This window comes from Elephas maximus, chromosome 9 (genome assembly GCF_024166365.1).
Source record: "Elephas maximus indicus isolate mEleMax1 chromosome 9, mEleMax1 primary haplotype, whole genome shotgun sequence".
Classification (NCBI taxonomy): domain Eukaryota; kingdom Metazoa; phylum Chordata; class Mammalia; order Proboscidea; family Elephantidae; genus Elephas; species Elephas maximus.
In genome coordinates, this window is record NC_064827.1 from 30,740,047 (window position 1) to 30,753,146 (window position 13,100).

The 13,100-nt window shown below is 38.7% G+C and overlaps 1 protein-coding gene across 4 annotated transcripts in view; it reads left to right on the top strand.

The window, feature by feature from the left end:
• Positions 1-13,100, top strand: part of FOCAD (focadhesin) — a 307,707-nt gene that overhangs the window by 253,386 nt on the left and 41,221 nt on the right. For all 4 annotated transcript variants that reach the window (XM_049896729.1, XM_049896728.1, XM_049896730.1 and 1 more), the window contains 6 exons: positions 4,668-4,815; positions 7,209-7,328; positions 8,365-8,487; positions 8,959-9,036; positions 9,687-9,758; positions 11,272-11,374. In XM_049896729.1, the coding sequence (XP_049752686.1) occupies positions 4,668-4,815; positions 7,209-7,328; positions 8,365-8,487; positions 8,959-9,036; positions 9,687-9,758; positions 11,272-11,374 (644 nt within the window). The remainder of the gene's footprint in view (positions 1-4,667; positions 4,816-7,208; positions 7,329-8,364; positions 8,488-8,958; positions 9,037-9,686; positions 9,759-11,271; positions 11,375-13,100) is intronic.

Genomic DNA, 13,100 nt, shown 5'->3' on the forward strand with positions numbered 1-13,100 from the left:
TTATTAATGCTGCTCCCTTTTAAAACCAAGGAATAAGATTGTTTCTGTTAAACACACACACACACACAACACACACCTGTCTTTCTTCCTCCTACCTCTCCCACAGAGATGTTCATCATCTCTGTAGCTCGGGGTGTTGTAAAGTTGGGGAAAATTTTGCAATTAAGGTGCTGTGATTTTCAACCAGTTGGGACAGTCAGGAGTGCCTTTTGTGGATTATCACCGTTAGTTTGCAGGAAGATTGTTTGAATGTAAGGAGGACCAAAGAGGTGGTGGGGTGTTGGGGGTGGGGGACAAGTAACTGACTTATCCATAGTATGAATATTCAGGGACTTAAAAAACCTCCTATGCCAAAGAATATTTAACTTTAAGTTTTACCTTCTTTCTTGATTCTTACCTTTCTAATGCATACCTGGGTGAGGTAAGGGTGAGCCTAGATAGATGAGTGGTCCTGCAGGGGAAAGTATAATAGGGCCATCAGAAATTTTCTGTCCATTTAGGGAAATCTTGCTAGTCTCTCAGCCCCGTTGAAAGCTCAGGTCCTTCAGGAACCCCACCCTCTCTCCTCCCCAAAACCCCGTTATTGCTACAGTTGGGGAAATTCAGCACTTTGTCATTCCTGATGCTTGGTGGATGTTAGTCCTTGTGTACATCTCTCTTTTGTTTCAGGTTCGACTGTTTACTGAGAAGCCTCATACTATGTTAGGCATTTTCACAACTGTTTTTCATGTGATTTAGTCCTTATCACAACCTAAATACTGTTACCAAACCAAGTGTCATCATTACTTTGGTTTACAGATAAAGAAAATGAGTCTCAAAGACTAGGAGACTTGTTCAAGGTCACACCCTTAGTAAGTGGCAGAGCTAGGGTGAACTAGGTCATCTGACTTCAAAGCCATTTTTCTTTTTTCATAGTACCGTGTAGAGGACACATGTCGATAGAAAACAAAGCAATATGATGCTTGACAGTGTGGTGTTTATTTATTTGACATGTGTTCCCACCATAAGGAAACAAAAAAAATTTTTTTCTTCTGCCTTTCTAAATAGACCCAGGCATGATGACTGGCTCCTGGCATAAAGTATTATTCCCTTGTCTAATGAGATTGCAAGAGTCTAGAGCAATCCTCTCTCCAGTGAAATAGTGGAAGCGTTACCAGGAGGTAGTGAATAGATCTGGGAGCGTGCTACGTCAAGTGATAGAATTCACCCAGAGCAAATTCACCACGCTTCCTTGATTTAATGGACGTGTCCCTGCTGGGGGAACCAAGCACCTGGGCTGAGCCTGTTGGCGGTCCCATAACTTACATTTTGCTGCCATCTAGTGGATAGCTCATGGCACCATTGCAACCCTCACAGCCCTAACTATCCATCAGTGACCTGAGCTTTGGTTAATTACTATTGAGCTTTTATAAATACGATAACATTTGTATAGCACTTTGTAAAGGGCAAAGCGCTATACAAATGTTAACTCTTATTAGAAGTAACTATCAGATGGCCTAGTACTTAATCTGCTTGATAGCTTACAATAAACAAAAGAAGCCAAGATTCATCTCTGGTTAATTTTAGAAAAGTATATCATTATATCTCAATATAGCAATACACATATCAGGATTTGCATAGTCTCAGAATTTATTTTTGCCAATGATATTTTAATATACTTGAATGAGAAGCTTAAATAAATGATGATATAATAGGGTGTTTTATAGTTTTAAAACTCATATTTCCTATCATTTGTTAACATTGTCATAGGAAATTTATGTTAGCAATTCCAAAACCTCAAATTAATACCTAATATTATAATTTATGTTTTTATTTCATTTTTCTGAGACACCAACGCTCAACTCTTTGTTGTTTTCAACAGACAGAAAGATGTGAAAGCTACCTCTGCCCAAGCTCTTAGTTTGGAGTTGGCAGACATGTCAAAGAAAGGCTAGAACAACGTAAATGTGTAGAAAATGCTTAGCTGAGTATCTGGAGAAATCTTTAAGACTTACGGCAAAATAAATACGTTAAAATGCAGGGGATTCAGAAATCAGACGGAAACATCAAGGAATAGAGCTTTAGCACTGCCTTATTGGTACATGCTGGACAATTGAGACAAAGGAGGAAGAAACCGTTTAGAAGGACAGTTGATGCATACACTCTAGCATATTTTACATTAGCACACATATGTGCTTACATATGTTATATATTTACGTATTACAAGTCAATTAACTACCTTTGTAGTAATGAATAGAATAGTGAACGGTGACCTTGCCCAAGAATAATTATATACCGTAGTGATTTTGAGGTAAACATGGACTAGAAACCCAGATGTGTTTTCCTAAGTGTTTGTACCAGTATGCCTTGGGATGGTACAGGAGGACCTTCAGTCCAGGGGATTGAGATTTTTGAGTGCCCAGAATTGCCAAGAAAGCAAAACATAAATACATGCATATTTATTTAGAAAGATGAGCCCCAAGAATCGCTTGAGTTTTGAACAGGAATTCTTTTTCCACATAGATTCCAACATCCCTCTTTCTTAAATTAGCTTGGTAAGAAATAGAAATCGAATTTTCTTGACTGAATCTTGAATAATAAGTTCAGTGAATTTTACCACTCATAAATTTTGCCTCCAACTAAATAGAAGGATAAAGGCTTGTTTTTATTTTCTGAAGATCTTCTCTCTGCTTTAAACCCTCTTGAAATTCTGCAATTGGTCAGTTCTTCAGCATTCATCAAATATTGGTTGAGTGCCGCCTATATGTGTCAAGTGGTATGCTAGATGCCATGATACCATGGAGGGGAAAACACAGAGCTTTTAGACAGGTGAGGGAGATAGTAATCAATCAGTCCCCTCAAACCATCCTCACCAGAGTTCGTAATTAAAATTGTATGAAGTAAAACTAGTACTGGGTGCTGTGGGAGAATATGAAAGATGTTTCCTGGTGGGCCAGGGAAGATGTCCCTGGGAAAGGGACTTTTTGAGATCATAAGGATAAGTACCTGTTACACAGGCAAAGAGAGAGCAAAAGTCAGATTTGCCAAAATCAAATTTTGTCTGTGTCTTTGCTCTAATTCTGTCAAAGTTTTATGTATGTCAATATAGAAAGATAGCCCCCAAAAAACTTCTCTTATAGATCCTAAATTAAAACAAAGGCTTTAAATTTGCACTAAGTAAGCAGCTAACTGCTTTTCCTCTTTGGGAAATGTGATTTGTCTCAAAGGCGTGCAGTGTTCAGATGTGAGATGCTGATTAAACTGGTTGAAAATGCATTATGCTAGTGGAGCTTGTTTTTAAGTTCACGTTAAGCTGTAACAGCAGTTCTGCCTGACTAATGATGGATTATGACTGCAGTAGCTTCTTTACAAAGCATTTTCAAATGCCAGATTGTTATGCAATAGAAACTAGAAATACACACTTGAGATATGTGGCTTTCTTGTAGGCATTCTATCATGGCATCACACGGAGCACCAAGAGTGGCCTTGGGCTTGGCAATGGAGCAGAAGGCTGGGAATCCAGCACTCGCTTGTTCTGACCGTGCTCTGCTGGAAACTCCCTGGGTGACCTTGAGCAAATCCTGTAGCCTCGCCATCCACTTGGGTGTCTCATGTCAGATATGGATGCCCTATTTGCTCCGAGGTGTTGGGGGAAGTAACTAAGACATTCATAAAACTATGTGAAGGTTCTTGATGTCAGCCAAGAGGATAGATGCTATTTGAGAGCAAAATGACATAACATGTAAGCGTTTAAAATATGCTGTTGGAGAAATGCCTGGAATGTCTTCTGAAGCAACAGATAACATGATGAGAGGCAAGCCAAACCAAAGAGAGAGGGTGATTTCTGAAAAACTCATCATTTTTTCAATTTTAAACAAAAAAAAAAAAATTTTTTTTTTTTTTTTTAAATTACCTCAAACTGAATGATCTTACCATACTGGCTTAAAGTTTTCTGAGAGAACAGTTCTTTCCTTTAAATGAATATGTATCTTTTCAGGAGAATTGGGGAGCAAAGCCCTGGATTCCAATTGAATGGTCATGTGGAGTAACTTGACAAGCCCGTCATTTGTCCATTTTCTCTTCTGACCCAGTGGTACTCTGAGGGATCAGAGGGGTGAGCAGGATTAGTGTCATCCACAGAGGAATACCCAGTTTCTTTAAGAAAGAAGTTCCACTTGTTAAAGTTGACTAGGAAACATGAAGCACTTAGCAGTACCCCGTTGTTGTGTGTTGAATTTACCTTCCCTGTTATAAGTCCAGTGTCCTCAGCTGTTGTTCCTGAAATGTAGCCTTTTTTTTCCTCTTTATAAAGTTAAATCATAGTGCACTCATCATGGGAGACTATAGCATTTCCATAAGTTTAGAAATAGAGCTGATTTTACTTCACTTTTATGTCTCCTTTCCTCACCGTAGAGTTTAAGCCAAACTACTTCATGTTTTTGTTTTTCCCTAATGGGTACACAGCTGGAGCAGAGGCAATGGACACCTATTTTGATACAGTTTTCTTTTTGAGGGGAGAGGGGAGTCTACCTGTGACGGTTATGGGGCACACCTGTATACTAGGCAGCAGCATTTGAATCCAGCCACCTAACCTCAGGTGTCAGAGCACAATGGACTCTCGTGTTAAATGAAGAGGGATTACGAGATTTTCTTGTGGTTCTAACACATCTTCTTTTTTGGCATCCAAGCACGGGCTGTATACTGGGAGTTGGACTTGTGCTGTGTCTCATGAGCCACGGCAGCCAAATGGAGTCCCGGGTCCACGTGGCAGCATCCCTTCGAAAGCTCTCTACTTACCTAGATGACAGTGGGAGCCAGAGCAGAACGTTTCAGGAGGTAGGTGGTAGAGGTTATGTTTTTCTTCCCTTTGCTGTCTCTTGTTTTCCTGATGCTGTTTTATTTTCTACTTCTTATGTTTTAGTAACCGTGTAAATTAAATTCTTCCTCAATTTCAACTGGCATAAGGAGAAAATCTGAGTGGCATACAACCTATATTAGATCATAAGGCTTTCAAATTCTGCAGCTATTTAAATCGACTTAGACGTAAATGTGGCATATAAGATGAGAGCCTTTGGTGAATACAAAACCCTAAGTCAGCATCACTAGAAGGTACTTTTGAGGAAAAGCTGCCATTTCTGGAGGAAGGTTGAATGGCGATTTTCAGAATTTTGTTCAAGCCAAGTGTAACTTTAGAAAATGGCCTGGGATGATAATTTTAAGATACTACAGATAAAAAAGGTGTGTTTTTGGGTGTTTTTTTAATGAAAAATTATTAAGGAATTTTCATTTACTGTGCTTAACGAAAAGGTTTTTCTGTAATGATGCAAAAATATGCAGCGTTGCAGTGCGTGGGACGTAATCCATGTGTGTTGATGCCTAGATGGAAGGTTTTAGGCATGTGTTGTAACCATCTCCGTTTTGCCCAGGTGAAACCAAAATGTCTGTGCTGTTCTTTGGGAGGAGCAGGGGGTGACCTCGTGGCCTAGCCAGATTCTCCCTCTCATTAGAGCAGATTCTATTTTATCCCCGTCTGCCCACCAGCTATTGATGAGTACATAATGGTGGCTGTGTTTCCCTGCTCAGTTCTCTGCGTTCAGCAATAGGATTTGTTGAATTGGTGAATTTCTTTGGGACACAGAGGGTTGAAGTTGCAAGACATGCCTTGCATTTCCATTTTTAAAGTGGTATAGAGCACGATTTAAAAGTATATATATTTTTTAAGCCAGAGGGGAGATTTTCCAAACAGACAAGCAATTTGACTAGTAAACGAAAGCAAAGCTTTTACAATTGAAGCATCTGTCTGCCCTGATGTTTTGATTTATAAGGCCAAAAGCAAACAGTTTTTTTAAATTATTTTTATTTTTTATCCCTTCTGAAATTTCATTACCCAATTCCTACCTTAGAAACCGCTTATATTTGTCAGGTTGTATAAACCGGTGCTACCAGTTGAAAAGTTTCCACTCTGTCTTAACAGCATCCTTGTAAGGGAGGGTTTTATCATGAAAATGTGAGGTAGCAAGGGAGGGATGGTAAACTTGATTTGCAAAAACTGAGGCTCAAATAGTTTGAGTGACTTGCCCAAAGTTACTTAGCCAATAAACAGTTTGAGAGATACGCTGAGTCTTTCTCCACTCCTGGTATTCTTATTTATTTATTCATTTATGTATTTATTCGCTTATTAAATTCTCACAACAGTGCTGTGAAGTAAGTAGTATTATCCCATTTTGCACAATTTATCGGACTCTAAGACTCAAGTTCCTGTTCCATTATGCTTTACTGCTTCTAGTGTTATTGTTCTTAGTTGCTGTCGAGTCAGCTCCAACTCATGGCAACTCTACGTACAACAGAGCAGAACGTTGCCAGGTCTTGCACCATCTTCATGATTGTTGATATGCTTGACTCCCTTGTTGCGGTCACTGTATATTTTGAGTGCCTTCCAACCTAGGGGGCTCATCTTCCAGCACTATTTTGGACAGTGTTCTATTGTAATTCATAGAGTTTTCCTTGGATATTTTTGAAAGTAGACCACCAGGTCCTCCTTCCTAGTCTGTCTTAGTCTGCAAGCTCTGCTGAAACCTGTCCACCTTAGGTGACCCTGCTGGTGTTTGAAATACTGGTAGCATAGCTTCCAGAATCATAGCAGCATTCAAGCTACCAAAGGTCCACAAACTGACAGATGGGTGATGAACTGCTTCTCCAAGGAAACCTAGAATGTAGTAGCAGTGTTTCACTTCCACTTTGTATTTCTTCTCCTGCTTGGCCTTGCATAGGGGTACATGGCACTGATGCTAAAAATCTGTTTTTGCTGTTGATAGATGCTGTGTTCCAACACGATGTGGGAGGAAACTTTTTTGATTTAAGAGTCTGAAGACCTGAGTCTGAATCCACCCTTTGTCACTTGCTAGCTATGTACTTGAGCCTCAGAGTGCCTATCTGTAAAGTCGGAATAACAATACCCATCTCATGACCTTGTTATGAAATAGAGTAATGTAAGTGAGGCAGCGAAACAGGGCCCAGTCTAACTCCCTTCCGAAGTTTCATTACCCGGTTTCTACCTTAGCAACCACGTATGTTTGTCATGTATAAACCAGTTTTTTTAGTAGTGGCAGATATATTGAATCCAATTCTTATCCTGGGGAGAAGTTTGACAGAGTATTTGTGTTGCCCACACTGTGTTCTTTTATTTTTCTTCATGAAGAAACATTTTTCTGCTGTATTTTTCTCCTCAGGTCCTTGCCTATACCCTTAGCTGTGTGTGTACGTCAGCATTCAGTGCTGGAATTATCGAGGCAGCAGAGGCTGAAGATATTATGAACAAACTTCGGCTGTTAGTAGAGAACAACCAGCAGGTTGGAATGCATGCCCTGATTATTTCTCTCTGTGGGTCTCATGCTGCTGATAAGTCCGATTTTGACTTACTCTGAATTAGATTATAATAGGCTATTTTTCTTGTCACAACTGAGGAACTTCTAACTGTTCTGTCACAGCTATAGCCAACAGTCACAGATGTCTTTTTCTCTCCTTATACCCTAACTCCGCTGTAGACCTTTCTTTCTCTTTGCCTGAGAGTACTGAAAGCTTTTTACTCTCTTCAGCCATTGCTCTGTGTTCGTAAAATCTTAAAACATGTGACTAGAGAATATAAGAGTTATATAAGGCTAGAGCCTTGAGTGACAAAGTTTGGAAAGAGGGACTCCAATAAGCTCAAACTTCAGCGAATTAAAGGCAGAGAATCTCGGCTCGTGACTGCATACGTAGAGGAAAATTTAAATAAGTATAAATTAAATTAAATACCCTTACAGTGTTGCCCCTGATTACACATGCTGTAGAATTTCCCCATTTGAATTTCTTTTTTATGTTTCTCCAAACTCTTAATCATTGGCCATAGTGAGTTAATGTAGGATTCACTGGTTTTAAGCATCTAACAGTTGTCACTGTTTTTGAATGGTTGTATCCCCATTCACTTACATTCACATTAAGTTTTGCAACACCAAAATGTAGAAGTTTGCGTGTACTCTATCCATTCCGGGAAGTTTTCTTTTTTGGGGAGCTGACTGGCCTTGTGTGGCCTAATTGCCTTGGTATTTTCACCCTAACCCCTTCTGAGAATTTGGATTGTTTAAGTTAAGTCACTCAATAGTGAAGTATTATTTTCCTAAAATAAACCACTCACTGAAGCTGGATTCCTTGCAATTAGACTCTGCATTTTCTGTTGCAAACTAGAGTATAGATAATAAAACATCTGCAAATCACCGATTGTCAGATGGCAGAAGAACTTGTCAGTAGGGAAGAGAGTCCCCAGAAGTGCTTGTATTGCTATGTATAAACATCCCTAATCTGTATCTTTTTTTTCTTTTTCTCGCCCTGTTCTTATGTATTTAACAGACTTCAGGTTTTGCCCTGGCATTAGGAAATATAGTTCATGGTTTGTCTGTGTGTGGACATGGAAAAGCTGAAGACTTGGGTAACAAACTGCTTCCCACCTGGATCAGAACTATTCTATCAGAGGTAGAGGCCACCTCCCGCATGTTATTTTATATTTATATAAAGGAAACAAAACTACTTTATTGGGCCATTTATAGGAGCTGCTAAGATACATTGCTCGACAATAAAATGACAAGCAATTTTGGGATGAAAGACACAGCTATCAAATGTACTTTTAATTCCTTAAAAATGATGCATCTTATCAACTGTAACAGCTCTTTAAATTAGCTAATTTTGTCCATGCCTTAATTTTGAAACAACATTGTGCATTTTGAAAAATAAAAACAACAAATATCCATCTATGATACAACAGCCTTAATCTGTTAGTTTATTCGTCTGCTGCCATTTTTGGTTCAATTATACAGGTTATGTTACCCTCCTAGTTTAGTATCATTTTGACTCAATGGTCTGTTTCTCTGTGGTATTGTTAAGTTTTATAGAATCCAAACCCAATGACTCTTTCCCACTTGATGTATTCTGATGCTTTGTTTACAGGGCACTCCCACGATGCTTTGTCTAGCAGCTCTTCATGGCATGGTGGCCTTGGTAGGCTCTGAAGGGGATGTAATACAGGTAAAAAAAAAAAAATGAAAGAACTATCTGTTGAGGGAAAGAAGTCTAAATGTATACATAGCCACAGCAGAAGGAGAATACCCATTATCTTGGTATGCTAAGAACAGAAGAATATACGCTCACTGGAATGACTATATTGGGCTTTTCAATGCCTTTCTATGTGAAAAATTGCTCTTGGCTGATAATTCTTTCTTTAGAGATTTGCTTCTTGTTTTATTTGGTTTGTAGGGATTAAACTTGGTCAACTTATGTATTTTCTTCAAAGTTCCCTGCCTGAGAGAAGGTGATTGAATGATAAGAAATTTCTAAAGCTATTCACAAGAATAACTCCATTTTGTATCTATAATGTTTAAATTTATATTTATGTATTAAAAATGTTTTCAGTGGATATATGTATGTGTATATTACCAATAATTCAAAGAACTTCCTTTATCGATTCAGTAAAAGTTGACTGAATGCTACACTGGTATAGGGAATCAATGATAAGTAAAGCATGGGCCCTGCCCTTGAGGCGCTCACAGTTTATATTTTTGAAATATAAGTACATTATGATGAATTATTCCCTAGCTTAGATGATGATAGCTCATACACAGAATTTATTTATTTATTTTGGTGGGAGTGGTTGAGGATATGTCTCCTTATTCTTTTAGCTGAAGTCAGAAGCCATCCAGACCTCTCAATTTCAAGGCAGACTTAATGAAGTCATCAGAACCTTAACGCAGGTGAGAAGAGGAATTTAAAATCCTTGGATGGGAAAACAGATATCCCCTTTGCTGTTTTTGTTTTTGTTTTGTTTTTTCCTGTCTCACAATACATAATGTTTTGTCTGGAAAGTGAGGACTTACCTAGTTACACTGAGTTCACAGGGGTTTTGGGAGCAGCTTACAGTTGGCCCTGTGATCGCTGCACATGCAGCCTCTGGAATAAAGAAAGCTGGCATTTTTCAGTTAAGTTAATATTGGCTCCCATTAAAAATTAAAACCTGATCCTGCAAGGAATGTCAGGCCCTTGGAACAAGGAAAAATAGAAGGTGATCCAAGGGCAAAGCAGATATCTAGGTACAGTGGTCAAGAGGCACTAGTTCAGATGTCACCCATAAAATTATTGGGGTGAATCATTGTCATAGTTACTCTTGCATGAATAATAAACATATTTATCTGCTGAGAAAGTTTTACTTTAAAAAAATGGTCATATTCATTGCATACAATATGAAAGTACAGATCGAAAGAAACTTAAAAATATTACTGACATCCCAACTCAAAGAAACCACTACTAATTTTTGGTTGTATTTTTTTTTAAAGTTGGGATTCTTACTGTATATAAGACATTGTGTCCTTTTCTTTCACTTAACATACTTGTCTTCATTCTTGTGAAATGTAGCTGATTATACCTAACAAATAAAGTAGTTTTAGTAATTCATACTTTCAAAAGCAAACATGAATCTCTGAATAAAAGGAAACTCTCTTCTGCATTATGAATATGAATATTATTTAAAAAAAAGAATCCTGCTGAAACTTAAGTTGCTATGCTTTGGGAGAGAAAGCTATAAATGCACAATATTATTGGAACCGTGCGTATTATGAATGATAAGGTGGTAATAAAAAACCGTGGTTACCACTGAATTGACTCTGACTCATAGCAACCCTGTATGACAGAGTAGAACTGCCCCATCGGGTTTCCAAGGCTGTAATCTTTACAGAAGCAGAGTGCCACATCTTTCTCCTAGAGCAGCTAATAAGTTCAAACCACCGACCTTTCAGTTAGCAACTGAGTGCTTAACCATTGTGCCATCAGAGCTCCTTAGAGTGGTAATAGAACCTCATTATTTAAAGTAGAGAATAAAACTATATTCCTATTTTTATGGGTATTCTAGTTGTAACTATCACCTCTTTTCTGTTACGGATTTTCATTTATCATTTTCTGAAAATTCCTTTGAGACCACCCTGACTGAGTGAAACCTAGTACCTTTTGCTATGATCGAGCAGTTGATTGATTGCTTTGTTCGTTGATTCAGCAAACACTTGTTGAACACCTATTATGTCCCAGGAGTAGTATACTAAAAAAAAATACTAGACACATGGTATTACGTCTTGTTATAGAGCTTCTCATTATCAGGCAAGCCACCACCTCATAAAATATTAGGTGATTTGCTACTGTAGAGTAGCCTTTTATTAAAGATATTAAAGGGAATTTTGATCTTACCATATCATTAAAATGTTAAATTTTTACTCATAGGTCATCAGTGTCTCTGGGATGATTGGCCTTCAGTCAAATGCAATCTGGCTTCTAGGACATCTTCATCTGTCTACTCTCTCCTCAAATCAAAGTAGAACCTCTGGTAAGATTAGAGTCAAAGAACACTAGAGCTGGAAGGAAGGATAGCTAACTCAGTACTGTGCACTTTGTTAAGAACATTAATCTTCACAACAACCCTAAGTGGGGGGTATTACTGTCCGTATTTTATGTCAGAGGTAAATGGGGTGTGGGGAACTTTTGTGACATAACCAGGGACAGGTGGCACTAAGTGGTGACCATATAGCTTGAACACAAATCTGTTGGCCTCCGAAGCGCCTGCTCTTTTCCCTCCTCTTCTCTACCTCCTTTAGAAATCAGTTTGGACATCCAGTCTAACCTCCGTATTTTACAAATGAAGACCTTGAGGCTCAGAAAGATTACATGAATTACATACAGTTAGTGTAGTAAAAATTCCAGAAACTAGGAACCAGCTCCTTGAAGCTTGGGGCAGAGTTCTTTTGATTTTACTAGTTGGTTTGTATAGCATTCACATTTCATTAAAATCTCTTCATATACGACTAGAGTTTTTATGGCCCCTGCTTTTCAGAAAATAATGGGGTAAGTACATTTAAAGGTATGCACCTCCTTGGTCTTGGAATTGAAGTTCTAGGTCTTAATATAACAAGGCTTTTTTGTCTCTCTAGCTTTTTGATAAAAGCAATAAAAAAATTTGCAATTTCCACATGCTTAATTTGTTTTTACTTGCAGATTTTATGGGAAAGGTATCACTGTTAATACACTGGGAGCTACATCTGCTCCTTGATCTTCATAGAATTTTGACCCACTGGCTATCTTGGACCCAGGTCAAATAGGTTTAGGTACCAAAGATTCCTCATTAAAACCTGGTCTCACATATCCACTGACAGGTAGTCTAAGGACAGCATTAGTGTGAATGAGGGTCGCTACAATTACTGTTTCCTTCTCTTTCGATCACTCCTTACCTATAGAAATAGGACATTGTTCCACAGCCTTCCCAACACAATGAACTTTAGACAACTGGAAGCTGTCATGTTAAAATGGGAAAAAGAAAAAACAAAACAGAATCATATTGGAAAGCGTTGGTAATGCCAGTTTTGAAGGGCAGGGCTCTCACAGAACCCTGCTGAAAATAGCATGTATATGTCAGCGTTTTGCATTGCTCTGTAGGCTTTTCATTGTTATGTTATAGGGTACACAGTCTGGCTCTCAGATCAGATAGTAGTGAATCATCTTACACCCAGGCTCTTCTGAGCAAAATGATCGTATGTCTGGAAAAGTACGGCTACTTGTTCCTGGTGGAATTTTCCAGTTGAGCCATTTATTGCAGTAGAAACCATCTCATGAGACAGTTATCCAGGACAGGGAGGAAGAGGATTTAGGAGACTCTCAGGACTTAACTAGCATAAATGTCACTGCTTCACCGTTCCAGGTCAGCAACCACATCTGGTTATTTGCACATGTTGGTCACTTAGAGGTCTCTGCCTTATGAAGTAAGAGACTGGCTGCTATTAATACTGGTTGTTGAATTTGCGTGGTTCATATATCTGATTCAGCATGTCCCAAAGTGGCCCACGGAATGGTGGTCTCAGTGCAGAAGCCCAATCGACTCCTTGCTGACCCTGACAAGGTCACTAGATTGGGGCTCATTGATGTGACAACATGGAAAGAATTTTTTAACCACTTCAGTAAAGTTTTCACCCTCTCTGATTTTGCAGCCTCTATGAGGTTTGCCACCGTTTTTGATTTGCTTTCAGAGTCTCAGTGATTACTTCAAGGCCAGTTACTTAATC